We start from the raw sequence: 24,794 nt of genomic DNA, 5'->3' as shown, positions 1-24,794 counted from the left end.
AGGACATGCCCAGAGGGAGATTCTGAAATTCTGATGGACCAACTCATCCTATGGGCCATTTTTAGTGGAGTAGAGGGAAAAGATAGCATCTACTCCTATCAAAATGTGAGCCAATGTGTTCCAGGCAAAGGCTTCTGAGACAGCTCAACAAAGAAACACTGAAGCACGAGAATCTCACACTTTACTGGACATTTACCGCACCTGTCTGTATGGCCACATGCAAAAGCAACTATATGCATTAGTATAAAAAAATTTAAGGAAAAGATTAAAAAAATCGGACATTATTTACTCACCCTTGTGTCATTATTTACCTAAACCCTTAATATATTTCTTTCTTCTTACTTTCTATAAAAATAGTATACAAGCCTCTAAAAAGGCCTTCATCGCTCGTCAATTGCTCTACCCACAATCCTATACTCCCATCCCCCTTTTCACCCTCAAATGGAAAAGAGGATGAAAAAAACCCCCAACAACCTCCACTTCCTGTGAAACTGTTGATCGCACCTCTGACTGCACTGACGTGGGAGTGTAAAGCTATTAAAATGACAAAGAGACAGATCATGTGTGACACTTCAAAGGGTCTGGAAAAAGCTGAAAAACTGAGCAGCGTAACCTCCTCATTCACCCTCCGGCAGGAAAGAGAGAGTGAGACAAAACACAAAGCAGACAAGCGCGCGCCGCATGGTCAACACAAGCACCCAGAGACTCCCGCGCTCTCCTCTCGGCCTCCCCTCAGACCCAAACACAGACACGTCCCCTGCGACTACACGTCCAGTGATTACACTATTCCTGCTCTAGCACTCAGAGGGGCTAATTAATGCTTTACTATGCAAATGAATGACACAGTAAATTACACAGCTGGCAAATATGCCTGTTTTGCCCCCCAAACTACACTAGGAAATGAACAAGACTGCATGTGGATTGTGGATGCAAAGAGACAGAAGGTTTATTTCTAAACTGCGTAGATAATTCCACCTCAAAGTTTTGTGGGCACAGGGGTAAACTTTATGAAGAGTCTATTTACAAGTACTCTGTACTGTTTAAGTGATTCTAAAAGATGTCATGTGGTATCAGTAGCAGATGGGGTTATGGATAGTCATGAATAAACACAGTGGAAAAGCTACTAAGACTACGAGACTGAAGTCAAGAGTAAATACCATTTAAAATTGTCAGTGATCATCAGTCAGTCAGCCCAGCATATATACATATACTGTATAGATATGTATGTCAATGTGATATTTATTTATTTTTTCTTTATAATTCATTTGCAAAGTTATCAAAAATCTGGTTTTTGCTTTGCCTTTTTGGGGTATGGAGTGTAGTTTGATGTGAAAGAATTATATATATATATATATATATACACTCACCTAAAGGATTATTAGGAACACCACACTAATACTGTGTTTGACCCCCTTTCGCCTTCAGAACTGCCTTAATTCTACGTGGCATTGATTCAACAAGGTGCTGAAAGCATTCTTTAGAAATGTTGGCCCATATTGGTAGGATAGCATCTTGCAGTTGATGGAGATTTGTGGGATGCACATCCAGGGCACGAAGCTCCCGTTCCACCACATCCCAAAGATGCTCTATTGGGTTGAGATCTGGTGACTGTGGGGGCCATTTTAGTACAGTGAACTCATTGTCATGTTCAAGAAACCAATTTGAAATGATTCGAGCTTTGTGACATGGTGCATTATCCTGCTGGAAGTAGCCATCAGAGGATGGGTACATGGTGGCCATAAAGGGATGGACATGGTCAGAAACAATTCTCAGGTAGGCCGTGGCATTTAAACGATGCCCAACTGGCACTAAGGGGCCTAAAGTGTGCCAAGAAAACATCCCCCACACCATTACACCACCACCAGCAGCCTGCACAGTGGTAACAAGGCATGATGGATCCATGTTCTCATTCTGTTTACGCCAAATTCTGACTCTACCATCTGAATGTCTCAACAGAAATCGAGACTCATCAGACTAGGCAAAATTTTTCCAGTCTTCAACTGTCCAATTTTGGTGAGCTCTTGCAAATTGTAGCCTCTTTTTCCTATTTGTAGTGGAGATGAGTGGTACCCGGTGGGGTCTTCTACTGTTGTAGCCCATCCGCCTCAAGGTTGTGCGTGTTGTGGCTTCACAAATGCTTTGCTGCATACCTCGGTTGTTATTGGTTATTTCAGGCAAAGTTGCTCTTCTATCAGCTTGAATCAGTCGGCCCATTCTCCTCTGACCTCTAGCATCAACAAGGCATTTTCGCCCACAGGACTGCCGCATACTGGATGTTTTTCCCTTTTCACACCATTCTTTGTAAACCCAAGAAATGGTTGTGCGTGAAAATCCCAGTAACTGAGCAGATTGTGAAATACTCAGACCGGCCCGTCTGGCACCAACAACCATGCCACGCTCAAAATTGCTTAAATCACCTTTCTTTCCCATTCTGACATTCATTTTGGAGTTCAGGAGATTGTCTTGACCAGGACCACACCCCTAAATGCATTGAAGCAACTGCCATGTGATTGGTTGATTAGATAATTGCATTAATGAGAAATTGAACAGGTGTTCCTAATAATTCTTTAGGTGAGTGTATATAGTTCCAAAAACAGCAACAAAAACAACAAAACTGGATGAATAAATCTAGAACCAAACTATTTTTATGACTTTATGTTCTGTAAACAGTTCCTGAACAAGCACTGCTTCAGCAAACATGTATAAGACGGTTCTTTCATTAATGAATCTGAATCACTTATTGAACCACAAATAATTCATTTAATCATGTATGATTGGTTACATCTGTTCTGATGAAATCTGAAATTAATCTCATCATTTGGCACACAGGGTAATAAATGCAATAAGAATTTTCAAATGATTTATTTCTCAAAATTACTACAAAGATCGTTAATGAAATTTTTAAAGAACTGGAATCGTAAATGGGAATGAGAACTGGAACCAGTATGGTTAATTTCCTTCCGATTCCCTTCCCTCTTAAACAGATCCTTCACAGCCTCAATATTGTTTGCATCAAATTCAATATTGCATCTTCTCTAGCTAAAAACTATAGCATGCTAAGCAGATTAACTTCAACAACAAGAGACTGGTAACAAGTTCAATTTTCTCTGTGACAGTGAGAGCAGATGCAAAGAAACAGAGAGTTGAGAGAACTGTGATATGCTAGCTTTGATGAGAATATGACACATGCAGACTGCCTGTTTGCTGTTGTTTTCATGCCCTAAAACCATGAGAAGTTGATAGGAGAAGATTCTGTGAAAGTATCACTAAAATATTGAACATGTTGCTCACAAACTTTGTTTTTTTGATTAAACTATGATACCTCAAAGAACTTAATTCATATTGTTTGCAGTCAGCGAGTCTGGAAGTGTGTCGGAGAGGTGTGTGTGGGGGTGGGGGGGTTAGGTGGTTTTACAAGGACATTTTTTAGGTTACAAACTGATAATACAAGGGTATTATGCTATAAATGTGGTTTATGAGGACATTTCTAGTGTCTCCTTAATTCAAATCTCTTTAAAAACATACTAAATGATGTTTTTTTAATTGTAAAAATGCAGAACGTTTTTTGTGAGGGTTAGGTTGAGGGGTAGGGTTTATTTATAATTCTTACAGTATACAAATCATTATGTCTATGGAGAGTCCTCATAATGATAGCTGCAACAATGTGTGTGTGTGTGTGTGTGTGTGTGTGTGTGTGAGCGTGTATTTATCACTTTGTGGGGACCAAATGTCCCCATAAGGATAGTAAAACCCGAAATTTTTGACCTTGTGGGGACATTTTGTCGGTCCCCATGAGGAAAACAGCTTATAAATCATACTAAATTATGTTTTTTGAAAATGTAAAAATGCAGAACGTTTTCTGTGAGGGTTAGGTTTAGGGGTGGGGTTAGGTTTAGGGGATAGAATATAAAGTTTGTACAGTATAAAAACCATTATGTCTATGGAAAGTCCCCATAAAACATGGAAACACAACATGTGTGTGTGTGTGTGTGTGTGTGTGTGTGTGTGTGTGTGTGTGTGTGTGTGTGTGTGTGTGTTAATCCCATCATAAGCAGTCCTATGAGCAGGAACCTGCTCTCTGTCTGCTCACTCACTCAACTCCAGCCATCAGAGAGTCAGACGCCATGACCGACCACAAATACTAACCAACTCTTAGTTCCACTTAGAGCCTTTCCCAAAAGACCACCTGCCCCTCCACAGCCCCACATGTATCTTTAATGATGCTTTATGAGAGACATCACAGCAACCTGACTGCACCCTGCCCAAACAAACAGCAAGTGGAATAAATTGATTGCTCTATTGTAAATGTACAGTATGTTGAAGAACAAGACAGCTTTTAGCATTGCCTAGTTTGAAATTAATACCTGAGTGTCAAAGAAAAAAAAAAATATGTATAACCAGATAGAGAAAATATGCAAAACCCTAACTCATAATTAGTCAAAAATGAATATTCTGTCATGATGTACTTATTCTTATGTTGTTCCAAACCCATATGACTTTCTTTTGTCCTGGAACACAAAAGGAGATATTTGGCAGAATGACAGCCCCAGTCACCATTCACTTTCATTGCATGGAAAAAAACAATTGCAATGAAACTGAATGGTGATTGAGACATAACATACTGTCTAACATCTCCTTTTGTGTTCAATGGAGGAAAGAAAATCATACAGGTTTGGAACAACATCAGGATGAGTAGATAATAACTGAATTTTCATTTTGGGTGAACTATCCCTTTAAGTGCCAGCTCTGTCTCAGAACTTTCTCCTAAAGTTCCTTAGGAAAATAGGCACAAATGAGACAAAATACAGCAAATGAAATTAATATAGATAGCATAGACCATAAAATGTGGTCTTGGGACAACTTGATGATGTTTTTAGTTCATAGTTGAGTCGATTGTTGAAATCAATGACTTCAAATGACAGATTTTGATATCTTGGCAAATCTGAGCATATCTGAGATCTGTTGCAATCTCTTCTGAAACTCTAGAGAATAAACATGTAAAATCACTAGGATCTATTCCTTTTGAGAGAGAAAAATGCATATTTCATAAAAAAGTCTCAATTTGCTCCCCATATAATCTCATTACCAGTGAAAACTGAGATATTAGATATGGTTAGCTCATGTTCATTTATTTCCTATGTGTTGATTTCCCTTATAAAATGTATGAATTGTTTGTATGTTAAAGGAATAGTTCACCCCAAAATTAATATTCTCTCATCATTTACTCATCCTAATGCTATCCCAGATGTGTATGACTTTCTTTCTTCTACTAAACACAAACTACCATTTTTGAAGAATATCTCAAAAAATATCACAATGCAAATGAATGGTACCAAAATGTTGAACTCCAACAGCACATGAAGGCTGCATAAAAGTAATCAATAAGACTCCAGTGATTAAATCTATATCTTCAGAAGCTATATGATAAGTGTGGGTGAGAAACAGATCAATATTTAAGCCCTTTTTACTATCAAACTCCACTTTCAAATTATTATTAATTTGTTTTTGCTGATTCACATTCTTGAATATCACCATCTACTGGGCAGGGAGGAGAATTTATAGAGAAAAAAAAAAGATACTCAAATAATGATCTGTTTCTCACCTACACCCATTATTTCGCTAAATGAAAATCCTTTACTTAAAAAATAACTCATACTCTCTGAATACTGTACTTCATAAGGCTCACACAATGAATATTTTAGGGCAGTAATCCATTAATAATTAACACCAAATAGGCAAATGATGATATAGATTTGGGCTTCAACAGACATGCAAAATAAAATGTTGTAAACAAAGACCCATGGACCTAAATTCCTTCCCTGCCACCTTCCTCGCATTTCAAATATGCACATGTAAAATCATGCCACACTTATTCACATGCACTTTTCTTTTGAAGAATGACATTTTCGCTTTTCACAGGCCCAGGGAATTTCACGAAACTGAATCAGAACACTTGATCTGACCACCTGCTGATTTCTGATGGAAAGATTTGCTTTTTAATACAATCGTCCCACGTTGTGCCTGGCCCAGACAAAACCCAGCAGTGTGTCTTCTTGTACTGCCACACTGAAATGTCTCATTCTACATTGGTTAAATACCATCCTGCTGTAATCTATCATGGTGGAAATGTTAATAATGTCGTCCTCTGTTTCAGCTGAGCTTATATATGACACATTTTTAGACATTTAAGACAGATGGCATGTTTCTAGCCATTTATCGATGAAAATATATTTTGAGGTGTAACTGTTTGATGGGACGACATCATTCGAATAATAAAACAAAAAGACTGATAAGAAAAATAAAACAAGTTCAGTTTCAAGCAAGATGAGCTTTAAAATATGTTTAAAAAAGAACATTCTGACCCATCAAGACGTTAATTAATGCTTTAATATGCAAATAAGAAAGAGGAGATAAAATCATGACAAACAGATGGCAACTTTTTTTTCTCTCTTCTAGCAATGGCATGTTTTTAAATTGTGGTGTATTTTTTTCAGGGCTTTTTCAACAATGTGTGAAGCAGCACCTCTGATACACCAGCAACAGTTTGTAGATCTTTGCGTGTGTTCAGATGGTAAATCTCCCCTTTGAATATGAACTTGGGACAAAGATCTAATTTTAACTTTGGAAACAAGAAATGTTCTTCATAATGATTGTGAGTGTGATTGGAAAACTAACAATTCATCCCAAAGTTGAAGAAATATATGAACTGATGTTTTCTGAATCTAATTATCATCTGTATCCTGAATCATCATTCTGCCACGCCAAGGCAAAATGCATTGACTACACATGATTTAGTCAAAACTGTGTTTTTACCAAAATCAGGTCTCTTAGACTATGACTGACACTGCATCATCCACAGAATCAACACTAAAACCAAGTAACTTTGGAGCCAGTTTTGCTCAGTTTCAGTGTTGGTGTAGGCACTGTGTTTTGCCTTTGTGGGACAGTATGAACCACATCATCTGGATTAAGTAAATACTGCTGAAATCTGACCTTCTCTTTGAGGTTCTGGTCAAGGTCCAGTCTGATAAGTGAATGGTTGATCTTCAGGGCCAGTGATAAAGCCATGAGCCCTCCAGCTAGCACCTGGTTGTGCCGTACGTCCAGACATTGTATCTGTAGATTTTCAGCAAGGATCTCTGCCAAAGTCACAGCACCTGGCATGCCGAGAAAAAGCACAACTTTACAGGCAGTGTTCAACCAAATATTACAATTCTATCATGTACTCACCCATACATCGTTCCAAACTGATATGACTGAATGGAGACTATAAAAGAAAATATTACCTTGACTGTTAGGTTCAGTCACCATTCACTTTCAAAACATATTGTTCCATACAATGAAAGTAAATGGTGACTGAGCCAAATTTTTTGCCTGTTTGTGCGCTACAGATAAACAAAAGTCAATCTACATGGGTTTGGAATGACATGAAGGGGAGTAAATGATGACAACATTTTCATCTCATTGTTGAACTATTTTTAATTATAAAGTAAAACAGAGATGCACTGGAAAGAAAAGGATAAATAGAATTAGAGGAAGTGCCAATGATGTAGAAAAGAAATATTAAGAACCTTACCCTCACATGTAATTCCTGTGGATGCTAGGCCAAGTTGCAATAAAGAGTGATTGATCATTAGGGACTCCTTTAACGTGTGAATGCCTCTGTTCTCAAGGTTGTTGTTGCCGAGATTTAACGTTTCAAGTGTTTTTAAGCATGGCTGAAAAAATAAAAACAGTATGTTTAAGAAAACGTGCTCTGTTGTGAGTGTTTTTCAAAACTGTCCATTTTTCTGTGCATTTGAATGCAATTATGGACGGTGAAAATGTGTCACTTTGAGAGCTTTAAGAGTCACGCATGCAGCAAAGGCAATAGATTGACTCTCAAGAGCATATTAGCTGCGTCATTTATGAAGCACGATTAGCAGCCATATAAAGCAAGAGATAACAGAGCACATGAGGGAAAAGACATGTTGCATAACAGAACGTAAACAATGCCAGCTCGCTACGCTCATTAATTATTCTTACTTAGTCTCCTGCTTAAAAAATATTAATAATAAAACAGACAACTAAGAAAGCAAGCCTAAATATCAACAGTTAATTTGGGTCATTGTTACAACACTCAAGAATGTAAACACCCACATAGAAAAACGTCTAGGTTACGTATGTAACCTCCGTTCCCCGATGGAGGGAACGAGACGTTGTGTCAGAGAAGTGACACTAGGGGTCTCTCTTGAGCGCCGATATTCACCTCTGAACTATGAAAAAAGGCCAATGAGAGTTGGCAACCAGTATTTGCATGTCCCGCCCCCGGACATACGGGTATTTAAGCGGCGCAAATACGGGAGTTCATTCAGGATTTTTCTGAGGAGCCGGAAATGGTCCGGCCACAACAGGGGCTCGGCTCAGCGACGTGGCAGGGGAGACACAACGTCTCGTTCCCTCCATCGGGGAACGGAGGTTACATACGTAACCTAGACGTTCCCCTTCTGTCGCTCTCGCCACGTTGTGTCAGAGAAGCGACACTAGGGGTCAACTTAAAAAGAGCCATGCGCTGAGCCGTGTACGTGATCCGCTGATACAGGAGCGAGCAGGTATTCCAATGTGCAGAACGACCAACTGTATCAGGCTGCACGTACCCTTCCCCAATGCCCCATTTAAGCCATCAGGATTCCTTATCGTTACCCTGGAGGGGGGAACAAGGTGACGGCCGCCAACATGGGAACGGGCCAGCCTGGCTGGGCCTCTTTTCTCTCTATGTTTCTCGCATAGAGCCACTACGGCCGGGGCTCTTACACGCATTGAGGGAAGGGGGTCTTAGCCCTTATTAGGGCGGAGAAAACCCTGCGGAGGCCACACCTACCCGGGAGGGGAGGCAAATTTTGAGTGGCAAATACATCGCATGGCCTATACTTAGGTCTTATGCGGAACAGTAGTGCGGTGGTAGATACAGCCTCGCAGAGGGGGGAAGCATACAGCACGGCACCCGAGGCAGCTGTAACTGCCTAAGGAAAACACAGAGTCAACTCTCGTGAGGGGACAGAACCGTGGTTTTACACACAGGGGGAGTCCGAACAGGAGGCCTTACCTGTGGGGCACCTATACCAGTACAGGGTAGCTAGTGGTACCCGCAGTGGTTTGGGTCGGCAAGTTCCTCCACAGAACTGCGACCCACGAGGGCTAGGGAGGAGTCAACCAGTGTCCCAAACCTGGGATCTCCTGGGAAAGAAGGCGCACTGTTTCCCCTGGTTAGGGGGAAGGGCGCTGGGTGCAAGCGATTCACCCGGTCAGATCGTGGACGTGCCACCGAGTTCTACGGGCTCGGTACCTGAGAGAACACGGGACGATACTGACTCAACTCGGAGATTGTAGAATCTCGCAAAAGTGTTAGGTGTTGCTCAGCCCGCTGCTCTACAAATGTCTGCTAGGGCAATGCCCCTAGCCAGTGTCCACGAGGACGCAACACACCTGGTGGAGTGGGCTCGGACCTGCAAAGGGGGAGGCACGGCCTGGGTGTGATAAGCCAGGGAAATGGCGTCGACAACCCAGTGGGCGAGTATCTGCTTGGAGACAGCATTCCCTTTCTGCTGTCCCCCAAAGCAGACGAAGAGCTGCTCAGAGCGTCTGGTGCTCTGTGTGCGGTCCAGGTAAATACGTAAGGCACGTACTGGACACAGCAGTGAAAGGGCTGGGTCTGCCTCCTCCCGGGGCAGCGTTTGCAGGTTCACCACCTGATCCCTGAAGGGTGTGGTAGGAACCTTGGGCACGTAGCCCCGTCGCGGTCTTAGGATCACGAAAGTGTCCGCCGGACCGAACTCCAGGCAAGCGTCGCTAACAGAGAACGCATGCAGGTCCCCGACCCTCTTGATGGAAGCAAGTGCGATCAGCAGGGCGGTCTTGAGAGAGAGGGCCCTGAGTCCAACTGAGTCAAGCAGCTTGAAGGGGGGTCTCCGGAGTCCCATAAGGACGACCGAGAGATCCCAGGAGGGAAACAGGTTAGGCCGGGAGGGAGTCATCCTCCGGGCACCTTTTAGGAACCTGACGATTAAGTCGTGCTTACCAAGAGACTTGCCATCTACCGTGTCGTGGTGGGCCGCGATAGCGGCAACATACACCTTGAGGGTGGAGGGGGACAGCCTCCTCTCCAGCCTCTCCTGAAGAAACACGAGCACTGACCTAACTGCGCACTTCTGCGGGTCTTCGGCTCGGGAAGAACACCAGTCCGCGAACAGATGCCACTTCAGGGCGTAAAAATGCCTGGTCGAAGGGGCTCTGGCTTGGTTAATAGTGTCTATGACGGCCGAAGGTAGGCCGGCTAGATCCTCCGCGTCCCTTCCAGGGACCAGACGTGGAGATTCCAGAGGTCTGGATGCGGATGCCAGAGCATGCCCCGTCCCTGAGAAAGAAGGTCCTTCCTCAGGGGAATTCGCCAGGGAGGGGCTGTCATGAGGAGCGTGAGATCCGAAAACCACGTCCGGTTGGGCCAGTAGGGGGCCACCAGAGTGACTTTCTCCTTGTCCTCCCTGACCTTGCATAGCACCTGTGCAAGAAGGCTCACTGGGGGAAAAGCGTACTTGCGCAGCCCCGTGGGCCAGCTGTGCGCCAGAGCATCTGTCCCAAGGGGAGCCTCTGTGAGGGCATACCAGAGCGGACAGTGGGAGGTTTCCTGGGAGGCAAACAGGTCTACCTGGGCCTTGCCGAACCTGTCCCAAATCAGTTGGACCGATTGGGGGTGGAGCCTCCACTCTCCGCCGGGCAAGTTTTGCCTTGACAGCGCGTCCGCTATCACATTGAGGTTGCCCGGTATGTGAGTGGCGCGCAGTGACTCCAGTCGCTGCTGACTCCAAAGGAGGAGACGACGGGCGAGCTGTGACATGTGGAGGGAGCGTACTCCGCCTTGGCGGTTTATGTAGGCCACCACCGTGGTGCTGTCTGTCCTGACTAGGACATGCTTGCCACGAATCAACGGAAGAAATTTTTTCAGGGCAAGAAAAACAGCCAGCAGCTCTAGGCAGTTGATGTGCCAGCGCAGCGGGCCTCGGTTCCACCGGCCTGCGGCTGCGCGCCCGTTGCACATGGCGCCCCAACCCAATTTGGAGGCATCGGTTGTAACCAGAACGCGACGGGACACCTGCTGCAAGGGTACTCTTGCCCGTAGAAAGCAGAGGTCTGTCCGGGGTTTGAAGGTTTGGCGGCAGGCGGGGGTAACTTCCACGCCGTGCGTGCCGTGGCGCCATGCTCGGCTCGGGACTTGAGTCTGGAGCCAATGCTGAAGTGGTCTCATATGCATCAACCCCAGTGGTGTGGCCGCCGCTGAGGATGCCATATGCCCCAGGAGCCGTTGGAAACGTTTCAAAGGGACCACGGTGCCTGGTTCGAAAGAAGCAAGGCATTCCAGCACTGACTTAGCACGCTCGTTGGAGAGACGTGCTGTCATTGAGACTGAGTCTAACTCCAAACCGAGAAAAGAGATGCTCTGGACTGGGGTGAGCTTGCTCTTTTCCCAGTTGACCTGAAACCCTAAACGGCCGAGGTGCTCGAGCACCTGGTCTCTGTGTGCGCATAGTAATTCCTGCGAGGAGGCCAAAATGAGCCAATCATCGAGGTAATTGAGTATGCGTATGCCCGCTCCTCGTAGCGGGGCAAGAGCCGCCTCTGCGACCTTCGTGAAGATGCAAGGGGACAGAGACAGGCCAAAGGGGAGGACCTTGTACTGATAGGCCTGGACGTCCAACGCAAACCGTAGAAAGGGTCGATGTCGAGGGCGAATTGAGACATGGAAGTACGCGTCCTTCAGGTCTACCGCTGCAAACCAATCTAGATGCCGGACGCCAGATAGAATTTGTTTCTGGGTAAGCATTTTGAACGGGAGTTTGGACAAGGTCCGATTGATAACTCGCAGGTCCAAGATCGGTCGTATGCCGCCGCCTTTCTTGGGTACAACGAAGTAAGGGCTGTAGAAACCCTTCTTCGTTTCGGTCGGAGGGACAGGCTCTATCGCGTCCTTGATTAGAAGGGAGGCGATTTCCTCGCGCAGGGAGTGGGCATGTTCGCCGTGCACTGCAGAGGAACGAACACCCACGAAGGGGGGCGGACACCTGGCAAACTGAATTGCGTAACCGAGTCGGATGGTCCGGTGCAGCCACCGTGACGAGCTGGGCAGTGAAAGCCATGCCTCTAAGCTCCGTGCTTATGGAGGACTAAACATGCATAAATAATAAATGAATAAATGTAATAATACAAAAATAAATAAAGGAATAAATGTCTTGATAAAACAAATATAATTAGTTTTTAATTAAATTTATTCCTGAATGTATTATTGTATGACTTTTTTCCTTTATTATTTTCTATATTTATTTTTAACTTTATTTTTATTCTTTTTAGCTTTTAATTATTTATTCATTTATTTTGCATATTTTTTTTATTTATGTGTTAATTTATTTTGCATATTTATTTATTCCCACATATATTTATTTCCATATTTATATATTCCCAAATATATTTATTTATTTATACATGTATTTATTTTTACTTTTCTGTGTGCAACATGGAAATGAGGGAGGCGGTCCTTACGTAGCTCCAGTGCATCATTGGTCGAGAGCTCAATAGTATTATCGGAAGCAGATGGACGTCCCACCTTAGCACCCTTTGACTCGTTTTGCTGAGAGTTTAACAATCCAGGATGTGCTTCTACATTCATACCGGCCTACAGCTCTCCTAAAACATCAATAAGCACCTCTACTCTATATGAAACAGTTATTTGATGCGTGGTTATCGACTTCATTAGCATGTCGCGCAACTCTCTAGATATATGTGAAGCGTCAGCTATAGATTTATATACATGCATAAACGATCAGGGAAATGAAGCATGGTTGTATCTTTTACAATGATCATAACAACAGTAAACAATATTATGGATTTGCAGACATCAAAATATGAAGTTATATACACAGAAAAAAAAGAAAAGGACAAGGTTAAATCATATAATTTATGAAACTTGTTCATTTTGTGGTTTTGTTGAAGAAACAGCTCCCCATTTATTTTGTGATTGTAGTTTAACCAAATAATCTTGGCTTGACTGAAGCTCTTATGTTTTTAGCCCCACGAATAGCTTTAGTTTACACGCGATATGGCTATGACCTAACGTCACATCAAAACAAGTCAAGAGTAATCGAGCACACGCTTCAATCTACAATAAGCCAATGGTGAGCAGGACACGCCCACATCATTATCATACAAGAGACAGAACTGTAAGAATAAATACAAAAATAAATAAATGTGAGAATAAATAAATATAAAAATAAATGAATGCATAAATAAATAATAAAAAAACAAAAACAAATCAAAGAATAAAAATGTTTTAAAGAATAAAAATAAAAAGAGAAAATAATAAATAAAAAGAGAAAAAAATAAATAAAGGAAAAAAAAGTCATACAAAAATAAATTCAGGAATAACTTTCATTAAAAACGAATTATATTTGTTTTATCAAGACATTTATCCTTTATTTATTTTCTTATTATTAAATTTATTTATTTATGTATTTATTTATTATTTTTGCATGTTTAGTCCTCCATACGTGCTAGGGGCACCAAGGGGACGAGTATTTTGGACGCCCACATTTGTGGGCCATGTGACCCAGAGGTAAAGGAAATAGCTCTTTTATTGAGAATTTGGGGGGCTGCGGCAAATGAAAAAACAAAAGATTCTCCTCCCGGCCCTCCACCGGGGGACGGAGTGGTCTTACCACCTCCGGAGCTAACTTCTCTTCCTCTGGGTCCGCTGTCTCAGGGACGCTTGGGAGCCTTCCGGGTCCTCGAAGGGGTCTGTGAGGCAGGGGGCGTACGCTTCCTGCGGTTTGCTCGACGCCGGGGCTGAGAGCTGGGCCCAGGTTGGGGTGGAGCAGAAGGTCTTCTGGCCGCGGGAGGACGCCCTCGGCAAGCAGGTGGGGCCTGGGCCGTGGTGGCAAGCTTGCGGCGCGGCATGATGTGCGAAATGGCCTCCGTCTGCTTCTTCACCAGGGAAAACTGCTGGGCAAAGTCCTCAACTGTGTCGCCGAGTGGGAGACAGGGGCGTTGAGGAAGTGAGTCTTGTCAGCTTCACGCATCTCAACCAAGTCCAGCCATTGCTGACGTTCCTGGACCACCAGGGTGGCCATCGCCTGCCCGAGTGCCTGCGCTGTGACCTTCGTCGCTCTCAGGGCGAGGTCGGTTGCTGAGCGCAGTTCCTGCAGCGTGTTGGGATCAGGGCCACCCCCGTGCATGTTGCGAAGTGCCTTGGCTTGGTGGACCTGCAGGAGAGCCATGGCATGCAGGGCGGAAGCGGCGCGTCCGGGCCTTTGCGGTGAGCGAAGATGTTGCTCTACAGGACCGGGAAGGGAGTACAGGGCGGCCCCGCCAGGTGGTAGTGCTTCCGGGACATAAGTGGAGCGCAACAGCTCTATCCACCTGGGGGATCTCCGTGTACCCGTGGCGCGCTCCGCCGTCGAGGGTGGCGAGGGCGGATGAGCAGGTGGCGGTGCGACGAGTGGAGAGGGGTGCTCTCCACGAAGACGTCAGCTCATCATGCACCTCCGGGAAAAAAGGAACCGGGGCGAGGCTGTGAGCGCCCACGCTCAAGAACCAATCGTTCAGCCGTGATGGCTGTGGGGAGGATGGAGGGTTCCAATCCAGGCCCACGCTGTTGGCTGCCCGGGAAAGCATATCGGACATCTGTGCGTCGGCCTCCTCCTGGGCGTGCAAGCCCGAAGGCGTCAGCCCAGAGGAGCCCTCAGCATCAGAGCCCACGCCCTCCGATGTCGCGGCGAACTCATCTGCTTCCATCGCAAGAGGGTAGGCAGACTGGCTGTGAGGCGAGTCGCCGCCACCTCGAGCGGGGACGGGAGTCAATGAGCGTGCCGGGCCGCAGGTGGTCTGAGGGGGCGTACCCGGCGAAGCTGCACCCGCTTCCATCCCCGAATCGCCTCCATCAATCACGTGGAAGAAGGAGTGACGCGGGGGGCGGCTGGAGTGGCTTGCTTACGGTTGTAAGCAAGCCGCGACCGCAACGTTGTCATGGTCATGTTCTTGCAATGAGAACATGAACCATCCACAAATGCAGCCTCAGAGATAGATAGACGGGAGAGAAGAAAGATCCTCTGGATCGCTGCCTCCTGGAAACTCTGCCATGTAGTCTTCTGCCAGCTACACGGCCTCTTCCAGCGACATGCGGTGGCACTGGACCCACTCGGTCATCCCCTGAGGGAGTTGAGACATGAACTGCTCCAGTGTCACCAAGTCCACAATATCCACAGCACCGCGGGTTTCCTCAGCCAGCAGCCATCTTCGACAGGCATCCCGATCCTGTTGCACAAAAGCAAATGGGTGGCCATGCTTCCCGAACTTTAGGACCCTGAAGTGGTAATGGTTCTGCTCTGTACTACGGCCAACCCTTGTTCATGTCTCTGTAGTCGAGGAGGGTGGCGGCAGAAAGTTGCTGGGCCACTAGCTTCACTTCTCTGGAGAGCAACAGTAACAGGCGAGCCACTCCACATCTCGGCCGTCTTGCTAGCAAATGCTTGACTACTTTGGTCATCTGATTTCCAATTGGCTAGACAATGATTGACTCAAAATGTGGATGACATGGTGATTTAATTATGTTCTGCTGACATCAGATAGTTCTGTGTCTGCCCAAAGAACCCATTTATTTATTCTCGCTCTCTTCCTCTGAATTTAAAGACACCCCAGGAAAAAAAGAAAGAAAGGTTAATAACATCCCTTCCTGTGTCATATTTGACACGACCAGCCATTGGACTAATTATATTCATTATGGCCGCATAGATGTCTACTTATCCTTCTTAGTGACAGACCACATGAAAAAGCCCTCTAAACACATATCTATTATTTAATCAAACTGTTCCCATTTGGTACAGGCAAAATGGAATGAGCAGGCTTTATTTTTGGCCTGGATGAATTATCTGTGAACATGCCGAAGGCCAAGAGTAGAGAAAGCATGCCTTTAATTTGCAGCTTTTGATTAGAAATGCCATTCAGATGACAGAAAGGTACAGTTTATTCTGACAATCAGAGCTGCTGAAGAGGAATAGATATTATTAAGGATTAGAGATGAGCTTTCCAGTGAAGATGAGACAAGCTATTTCCTTTTGTTCTCATCTCTTTTGTCTCAGTGTGTCAAACTCTGCTGTACACAGCACAGCAAAAATCCAGTAGCTGTCGTGTTGATGGGTTGGGTGCTTCCTCTCCCAAGCCAAGCAGGGGCCACATGCAGTGTCACTGTTCATCTTTAATCAAAGCAACACTCAGATAAAATAGGAATGAATAAATTACTGATAATCATAGTAACTTACTGAGTGAAAATCATTGTGTTCACTGGAATGTGCAACCCACATTTTTTGGTAAAAGAAAACACAGTGTTAGAGGCAGTTGTGGAAATTATTAAGTAAAGTATATAGCAGAGGCATCATCATCCAGATGTGTTATTTACTTTTTTTTAAAGAATAGTTCTCCTAAAAATAATATTCTGCCATCATTTACTCTCATATCATTCCAAACCAGTATGATCTTCTTCTTTTTCCAAAGAACCCAAAACTGGTGAAATTTTGAAGAATATCCCGGGTACTCTTTTCCATATAATGAAAGGGAATGTGGACTAGTGCTGACAAGCTCCAAAATGACAAAAAGGAACCATAAAATTATCATAAAAATGGTTCAATAGAATGTATTTGTTATATTCCAAGTCTTTTGAAGTCATACTGTATGGCAGACCAAATTTAAGTTGTTGTTTAGTGATAATCTTTCCCTCTCAATTTTGGGTGAACTAGTATTTTTTTTATTTTTTTTTTTCATCACAACCCTTGAAGTGCTGTTGTAATTATTAAAATTACTATATATCTCTATTATCTTGCCTGAGAGGACATCTTACCAGAACATTATGTAGATGGATCAAGCCATGATGAGTGATGTGATTATTACTCAGTATCAGCATTCTTAAACCAGCCTTTTGGATGCTCAGTGCATCACAAATCTCCTCCAGGCCTGTGGAACAAAACGAGATGACTTCACAAAAGTAAATTGTGTATCTTAACCACAAAAACATATTTCAGCCATGGTATTCGCTATAGTTCACAAATCACAATATACAGTTGAAGTCAGAAGTGTACATACACCTTATCCAAATACATTTAAACTCAGTTTTTCATAATTCCTGACATTTAAGAGTAGAAAACATTCCCTGTCTTAGGTTAGTTAGGGTCAATACTTTATTTAAAAAAAAGTGAAATGTCATAATAATAGTAGAGAAAATTATTTATTTCAACTTTTATTTCTTTCATCACATTCCCAGTGGGTCGGAAGTTTACATATGTAATCGTAAAAAATGTAACGTGTAAGTTTAAATATATGTCGCCCCTCTCCGAACGGGACTCGGAGGCTAAAGGCTACAGCCTCTAACGTCAGTTGCTAGTACACCTCTTGAGGTCAGAAAAGTAAGGTTTACTTTTCTGCTATCTACCAGCTGGCACCCGTTACCATCACCCCCCTAAACCTCACTCCCATCCGGATCACGGCACCATTGTAAATGGCCCTGGTCACCCCGCTCCAAACGGGACTCAAACCGACGTCTCCGGCATGGGAGGAGGGTGCACTAACAACATGATGCTGCTACCCCCATGTTTCATGGTTGGGATGGTGTTCTTCGGCTTGCAAGCCTCACCCTTTTTCCTCCAAACATAATGATGGTCATTATAGCCAAAACGTCCAATTTGTGTTTCATTAGACCAGATGACATTTTTCCAAAAAGTAAGATTTGTCCCCATGTGCTCTTGCAAACTGTAGTCTGTCTTTTTATGGTGGTTTTGGAGCGGTGGCTTCTTCCTTGCTGAGCAGCCTTTTAGGGTTATGTAGATAAAGGACTTGTTTTACTGTGGATATAGATACTTGTCTACCTGTTTCCTCCAGAATTTTCAAAAGGTCCTTTGATGTTGTTCTGTGATTGATTTGCACTTTTGGCACCAAACTACATTCATCTCTAGGAGACAAAATGCGTTTCCTTCCTAAGTGGTAGGATGGCTTTGTGGTCCCATGGTGTTTATATTTGTATACTATTGATTGTACAGATGAATGTGGTAACTTCAGGCTTATGGAAATTGCTCACAAGGATGACCAGACATTTGGGGGTCCACCATTTTTTTGGTCTTGGACCTTTTGGAGGTCTTTCTTTTGATTTTCCCATGATGTCAAGCAAAGAGGCACTGAGTTTGAAGGTAGGCCTTAAAATACATCCACAGGTACACCTCCAATTGACTCCAATTAGCCCATTTGTTTAATTGCCTAAAGGCTTGACATCATTTTCTGGAATTTTCCAAGCTGCTTAAAGGCACAGTTAACTTAGAGTATTTAAACTTTTGACCCTCTAGAATTGTGATATAATCTATTTAAAGTGAAACAATCTGTCTGCAAACAATTGTTGGAAAAATTACTCCTGTCATGAACAAAGTAGATGTCCTAAACGACTTGCCAAAACTATAGTTTGCTAATATCAAATTTTAATTACTTCAACCAAATGTATTTACATTTCTGTCTTCAACTGTACACTCAGATTGACCGGTACCATGGACATACCTGTATCAGATATGGTATTGTTGCTTAGGTCCAAGGTCCTAAGAGTGCTGTTGTATTTGAGGAGGTCACCGAGTTGCATGGAGTCCTGGTAGCCATTAAGGTTGTTATCAGAGATGTAAAGCTCCTGTAAAGCAGCATTCCTTTTCAGAGCACCAACTATATAAAAAAAAATTAATCTTTAATAAGCATACTGTTTTGTCCTTGTACAAGATTTTTGTGCTAAATATGAATTATGTATGGGTTTTCTATTAATGGCTCATGAAGTTCTTCCAATTCACAACAAAGGCTTATTGAAAACTGTGAGGTTTTGGAGGACTAACTCCATTATCATTTTTATTTACATCACTGTGATTATTATAGTCATCATTATAATTGTCAACATCATTATGTGTCCCTTTTAGGGCCAGAGAAGCTTTCATGGGTTTTTTGTCTGTGGCCTCACAGAGCTGTCTGTTCAAATCAATGTGGCAGATTTGATCAGAACCTGTCGGTTGCATGCGGAATGCCAACATTGTCATCATTCACAGTAGGAACCAAATAGGGGGATCGTTGAATTGATCAGAGGGACTCCACTGTGCGAGCCAGCGAGTCCCGCAATCAGGGCCCCACTGATCGATAGCAATGATCGGAAGCGTGGCATCCCGCTGGGAAGAGTGAAGGGGGTGGCCGAGTGGCACCAAAATATCAAATGGATCAACATGCAGCTTAAAGTCACAGAGGCATGAAGACAGAGGATGTGCCACTCCACTCCTCCATCTCATTTAAGGTCATTTCACTTGGGCTCTGTTAATGGCCTATGTCTACAGCATCTCTCTCTTTTTTTTCTTCATCTCTCTCTCTCTCTCTCTCTCTCTCTTCTTTCTCTTACTCTTTTCCAGTTATTTACAGATGCAGGCATCTTAGACATTAGTCAGATGAAACAACAGTGGCTGCTTTCACTCTATTGAGGTATTCCTCAATAACAAATTACATTGTATTAGAAATGCACCAATACAATATTTGTGTGCAGAAACAATATCTGATTATTTATAACAACATCTGTCGATACTGATTATTTTATGCTACCTTGTTTTAAACCACTAATAATTATTTGGAAAAAAAATTATACATTTTATTAATAACTTTATTTTTTATGTATCTGTTTTTCAAATTTCAGAGTTACTGGTCTCAGTTATAAACAAAACACTGAAACAACACATTATAATCTCACCATAACATACCAAACTAAATTCTGGATTCTCTTGTAGGCTCACATAAGTAAGATTTCCTAATTTTTTCAATGTTCTGAACTCACATTTACTGAATTCTGAATGATGAAGCTTGTCCCTTTTTACATGAAGCAGCCTCCACTTTAACTTTAACACACTCATCATATTTCTTGCTGTATGTTGCTTTAAGGTGAGTAATCAAAGTAGATGTTAAAATTAGTCTTAAGTTTTATAGCTAGTTCCATCTCATGAAAAGCTTACAAATTGCAACTGATGTAATTGTCACCCAATTCAAAGTAATTCTACAGAAGAGACACTTTCCTTTACACACAGCTGGAGTCGTAGGCTAAGACTGTCTAGTACAGTCTTCTATTTTGTGTATATTGGACAGTATATTGTATATTATTATAATTTTTTTGTATACAGTCTTAGTTGGTGTATATTGTATTGTGTAACGTGTAAACTGTGTTAAGTGTAAATCAGATGTTTATTGTAATTGTCTTTCTGCCATGTTGCTTGGAACCGCACACAAGACTTTCACCCACTGTTGCACTTGTGTATATGGTTGCGTGACAATAAAGGGATTTGATTTGAAATCTTTGAAACCTTAAATGTTTTTTTAATTGACAGTTTTCTTAGCAGGTTTTGTAAAAGTTATGGCTGCAGCCTTTAATTCTGCAGTGCTGTGGGAGAGACTAGGTCTCACAGTGAGCTGGCTGAAGTGCCCTGAATGGATCGGTGCAGCAATGTGTAAAGTGACAGGCAGAAGATTAGGACATCTAATCCAAGCCCAGTCTGGCTGTTAGGTTCACTGGGCCAAAATCTGCCACTCCTTCCCTTGTCCTGCATCATCTGTTCCTGCTTGCCTGGGCCACTAATGGAGAATCCTTATTTCAAACACATACACTCTGTACTTTATGATTGGCATATTGCTGTATTCACATAAGTGAATCTGAAAGAACTCGTAGACTGATATTAGCACTTTCTGCATTGTTAAAAAAAAAGTTAAATCTTTAAGAGCATAAGGCATGATTTTTGAACATAACATGCCCTTTGGATCAGTATGTGGTGCAGTCATGATACAGTCTTTACAGGTTTCCAAACTCCGCCTGCAGAAAAAGTACTTATGCAGTGGCAAACTTTGCATAAAACTAGCAAGACTAACATCAAACCAAATGTCACAACAAAAACATTTGTCCCTCCTTAAAGAGGTATATTAGATCTAAATTAGCACATATCTCATGTGGTTGGTGTTGCAGTATTCCAAACAATTTATACATTTGATCAAACATTAGAGGAATAGTTTACCCCAAAATTTAAATTCTGTCATAATTTTCTTATTTTCATGTCGTTCAATACCTGTATAAAGTTTATTTTATTTTTGTGGAACACAAGAGGAGATATTTCAAGGAATGTATTGGTCACTCTTTTTCATGCAATTATAATGAACTTGGGGAGCTTTACAGCCTAAAAAAAGACACAAATCCACCATTAAGATTTATTAAAAGTGATCCATATTACTGATGTACTGCATTCCATGTCTTCTGAAGACACACTATAGCTTTGGGTGAGAAACAGGCTGAAATATTGTAGACAAATCATTCTTTAAAGTCAGATGTTTTAATGAATCCTTTTCACGAAAATAGTACAAATTGTTAGCTTACAAATCTGAAATTGCTACTTTTATAATAAACTATTAATCTACTTTTCAGTGAATAACAACTTAAATTTACTGAGAGACCAGTGTATTCTTCAAAATGTCTCCTTTTGTATTCCACAGAAGAAAGAAAAACATCTTTTTTTTTTTTTTTTTTTTTTTTTAAGTTTAACAGGTTAAGCAATGTGAGGATGAGTAAATGATGACAGAATTTTCATTTTTGCATAAACTATTTCTTCAACTTTCTTGGTAACAAATAAGAAGTAAAGTAAAGTATGGCACTGCAGCTGACCCCATTTTCCACAATGCATCTGCTAAGGATCATTAGCATCTCACAGCACCGGGTCATATTCTCTAGCCGTGAGGACCCAACATTTCTTTATGCGCCTCAAGAGTGCATATTGTATGCTGGGCATACCAAGTGTGAAGAGAGGTTTGCCACTCAGGCAGGTGTTTTCAAGGTGTAGCACTGTCAGCCTGCTGGTGAGAAGGGCTTTTGACAAGGCCTGCGCAGCGTAGTCCACCATGGGCATGTTGCAAGCATCCAGTCTCCACAGGCATCCACTCTGAAGAGACCAGACAGCAAGCCATGAGAGAGAGAGAGAGAGAGAGAGAGAGAGAGAGGCCTTTTTCTGCCCTTGCTGCGGACTGGCCTTTCTATCTCATCCTCTCTCATCAAAAACCACCCTGTCTAAAGAAACGGAAACGTCAAAACTGGAAAACAATTCTGACGGGAGGTTCCCAAAGATCTGCGGGCCATTCCTGAGTTTCATCCTTTAGTCCACCACTTCAAAAAAGTCCAGATTTTTTTTTTCCTTTTCCTTTCTAGGGAGATTTCGATTGATCTCATATATACTGCCTAAGAGCATGCCTTTGGCTTTGCTATTGAAGTTATTGTCACCATGAGGTGATGCTGTCTTTCATCTAAATGAACATACATTGTCTGGAGTTTTATGAGGCCATTAAAATCAAAGTGAGAATATAGTGTTATTTAGTAGTGTGGACATTTTCATCTTTGATGCATGATAATTCATTGCTTCCAAAAGCTGTCTGAATACCAACACAGTAGAATACGGAAGGGCATGCTCAAGGAAAAACTTACTAATACAAAGTTATACACTGCAAAATTCAAATTTCTTTATCAGGTTTTTTTTAATGAGTATCTTTTAAGGATCCTTTAAAAAGATTAATTTGCTTTAAAACCAAAGTTTTACAAGATTGAAAAATGTTTTAATATAAGACTTTTCTATTTGTAAATCTATAAAAGATTTACACTGCTAAATATGATGAAAACGAGTTTTTACAGACTGTGGAAAGGGTCTATTTATGGAAAAAAAAGATGTTATGAAAATGAATTGTGACTGAGACCAAGTTTGAAAACTCAGTTTTCAGTTTATTGACATCAGTTTATTGAGGTCAGTGTTTGCCAGTCTCAGTATTCGGTGGAAGTGTGCAAAATGAATGTGTTTTCAAACCATAATAAGTTTTATTAGGATTTGTGTGGACATGGCCAGAGACTGAACATTCTGCATTACATCTCCTTATATGTTACATTAAAGAAGGAAATCATTTAGGTTTTAAACAATACAAGAATGAGTTAATGATGGCACAATTCTGGCTGTACTATGCACTTAAAAAAAATTCAATTATTCTAACTGAATTACATATGCCACAACCATTTGGGCAGTAGGATTATACATGCAATGATAAAATATTCAGACTCTACCTGTCTGAGAAGGTGTGAAAGTGACAGCCAACCTGAGAAACCCATGCCTGAGTTTGAGGACACATCAAGGTGTGTAGCAGATTCATAGTACAAAAACATATCCAGCAAAGATGATGCTCCCTTGTGTTTAAAAAAAAAATCAAAATATTAACAAATAATAGAACATTGGCATTTAAACAATGCCATAATGAAGACATTTTGGTCACTTAACATATTGTTATCTTAAAAGTGAAGTGCGTAATTGTAAATCGCCTAAGCAAGCCGTTTGTAGGTTGTTTCCCTAGAAAGTGTAACACCGGCTCTGTGGCACTATCAAAACATTGCTCTTTTTGTTTGAGAATCCCAACCAGCCCAGAGTAGCAACACTGGCTCAACCAATGTGTGAGTTTGGGGCGAGACTCTATTTTTGCCTGACTAATGACAGATGGGCTAGGTTTGTGAAACCTTTTTGAAAACAGCCATTATTTTTATAATTTAGTTTGATACCCTTTGTGATGTACAGCACTTACACACTTCAACTTTGCGTATACATACAATGACACTATATGACACTAATGTATACAAAGTTTTGAATTTCAAATTTAAATGTTCTTCACACACTTACACTTACATTTTCCTCGAGCTCAGCCCCCTGCAGACTGATAAAATCAAATTGCACTGATTTCAGGATCTCTTCAAGAGACTCACAGGAGCAATAATCTAACCGTTCACCTGGAAAAGCAATCAAAATGGAGATACCACTCTTTACACTTTGAGCCCCCATAGTCGACCGAGTGTCAAAGTACATTTGCAGTGAAACAATTCGCAAGCACTGGATAAATACCGAAACCTACACCGCAAATCAAAATCTGAGCCCCTTAATAGTAAGACATATTGGATATAAATGCACATAACATGTCCCATCCCCTCCCTTCAGTAGAGGAGACAATCAAAGAGCTAGTGATTATGCAGGAACAGATGACTTTTAAACAAAGCCCTGAGAAATACTTTGATGGCCACAGCAGTCCTTCTATATTAGACAAGCATCGCAAAGGCCCCCTTCCCATCATAAGCCCTTATCTTCCTGGTTTGGGAGAAGCCAGTTCGCTCTGAGCTGCATGTTGGGGAGATAATAATTAATTCATCATTAGCATAATCATTTGTATTATTTATTTATTTTTTTACAATAATCACTTAACTAATCACTTAACCATAGGAAGGGGGATCAAAATTCCCATTTTTCTAATCCCCTCTGCCATGTGCAGATAATAACACTGAGACTTGGAGTTAGATGTCATCAGTGCGTGACAGGGTGCGGGAAGCCAAAACATGCTGACCTGTGCTTCAATCTCGCTTTCACTGGTATCAATAACCGCTGTTTCAGTCATCAAAGGGACAGCAGTTTAATCCCAAACTAAAGCCCTTCAGCATTGGGGTGTACATTTCAATTAACAGGCTCATCAAAGTTCTGATCTTATCAAATTGTGGTAGCTCTAAAAAGTACTGTTGTGGCTGGCTCACACTTCAGGGATAACTGAAACAGGCTACTATCTTTCTAGATATCCAAGGGAATTCAAAATATACTTAAAATCTGTTTAAAACACACAAAATA

General features: G+C 42.1%; 1 protein-coding gene across 1 annotated transcript in view; it reads right to left on the bottom strand.

Annotated features, from left to right (window-relative positions):
• LOC127662315 (protein phosphatase 1 regulatory subunit 37-like) overlaps positions 1-24,794 on the bottom strand; it is a 60,354-nt gene that overhangs the window by 21,782 nt on the left and 13,778 nt on the right. Inside the window, exons 3-9 of the mRNA XM_052153445.1 lie at positions 23,814-23,914; positions 23,204-23,323; positions 21,896-22,043; positions 18,613-18,768; positions 16,916-17,028; positions 7,577-7,718; positions 6,994-7,157 (exon numbers count right to left, since the gene is read on the bottom strand). Coding sequence (XP_052009405.1) covers positions 6,994-7,157; positions 7,577-7,718; positions 16,916-17,028; positions 18,613-18,768; positions 21,896-22,043; positions 23,204-23,323; positions 23,814-23,914 — 944 coding nt within the window. The remainder of the gene's footprint in view (positions 1-6,993; positions 7,158-7,576; positions 7,719-16,915; positions 17,029-18,612; positions 18,769-21,895; positions 22,044-23,203; positions 23,324-23,813; positions 23,915-24,794) is intronic.

The sequence above is a fragment of the Xyrauchen texanus genome, chromosome 22 (assembly GCF_025860055.1).
Source record: "Xyrauchen texanus isolate HMW12.3.18 chromosome 22, RBS_HiC_50CHRs, whole genome shotgun sequence".
Classification (NCBI taxonomy): Eukaryota; Metazoa; Chordata; class Actinopteri; order Cypriniformes; family Catostomidae; genus Xyrauchen; species Xyrauchen texanus.
Note: the sequence above shows the minus strand (reverse complement) of the source record. Positions and strands in the feature narration are given on the sequence as shown.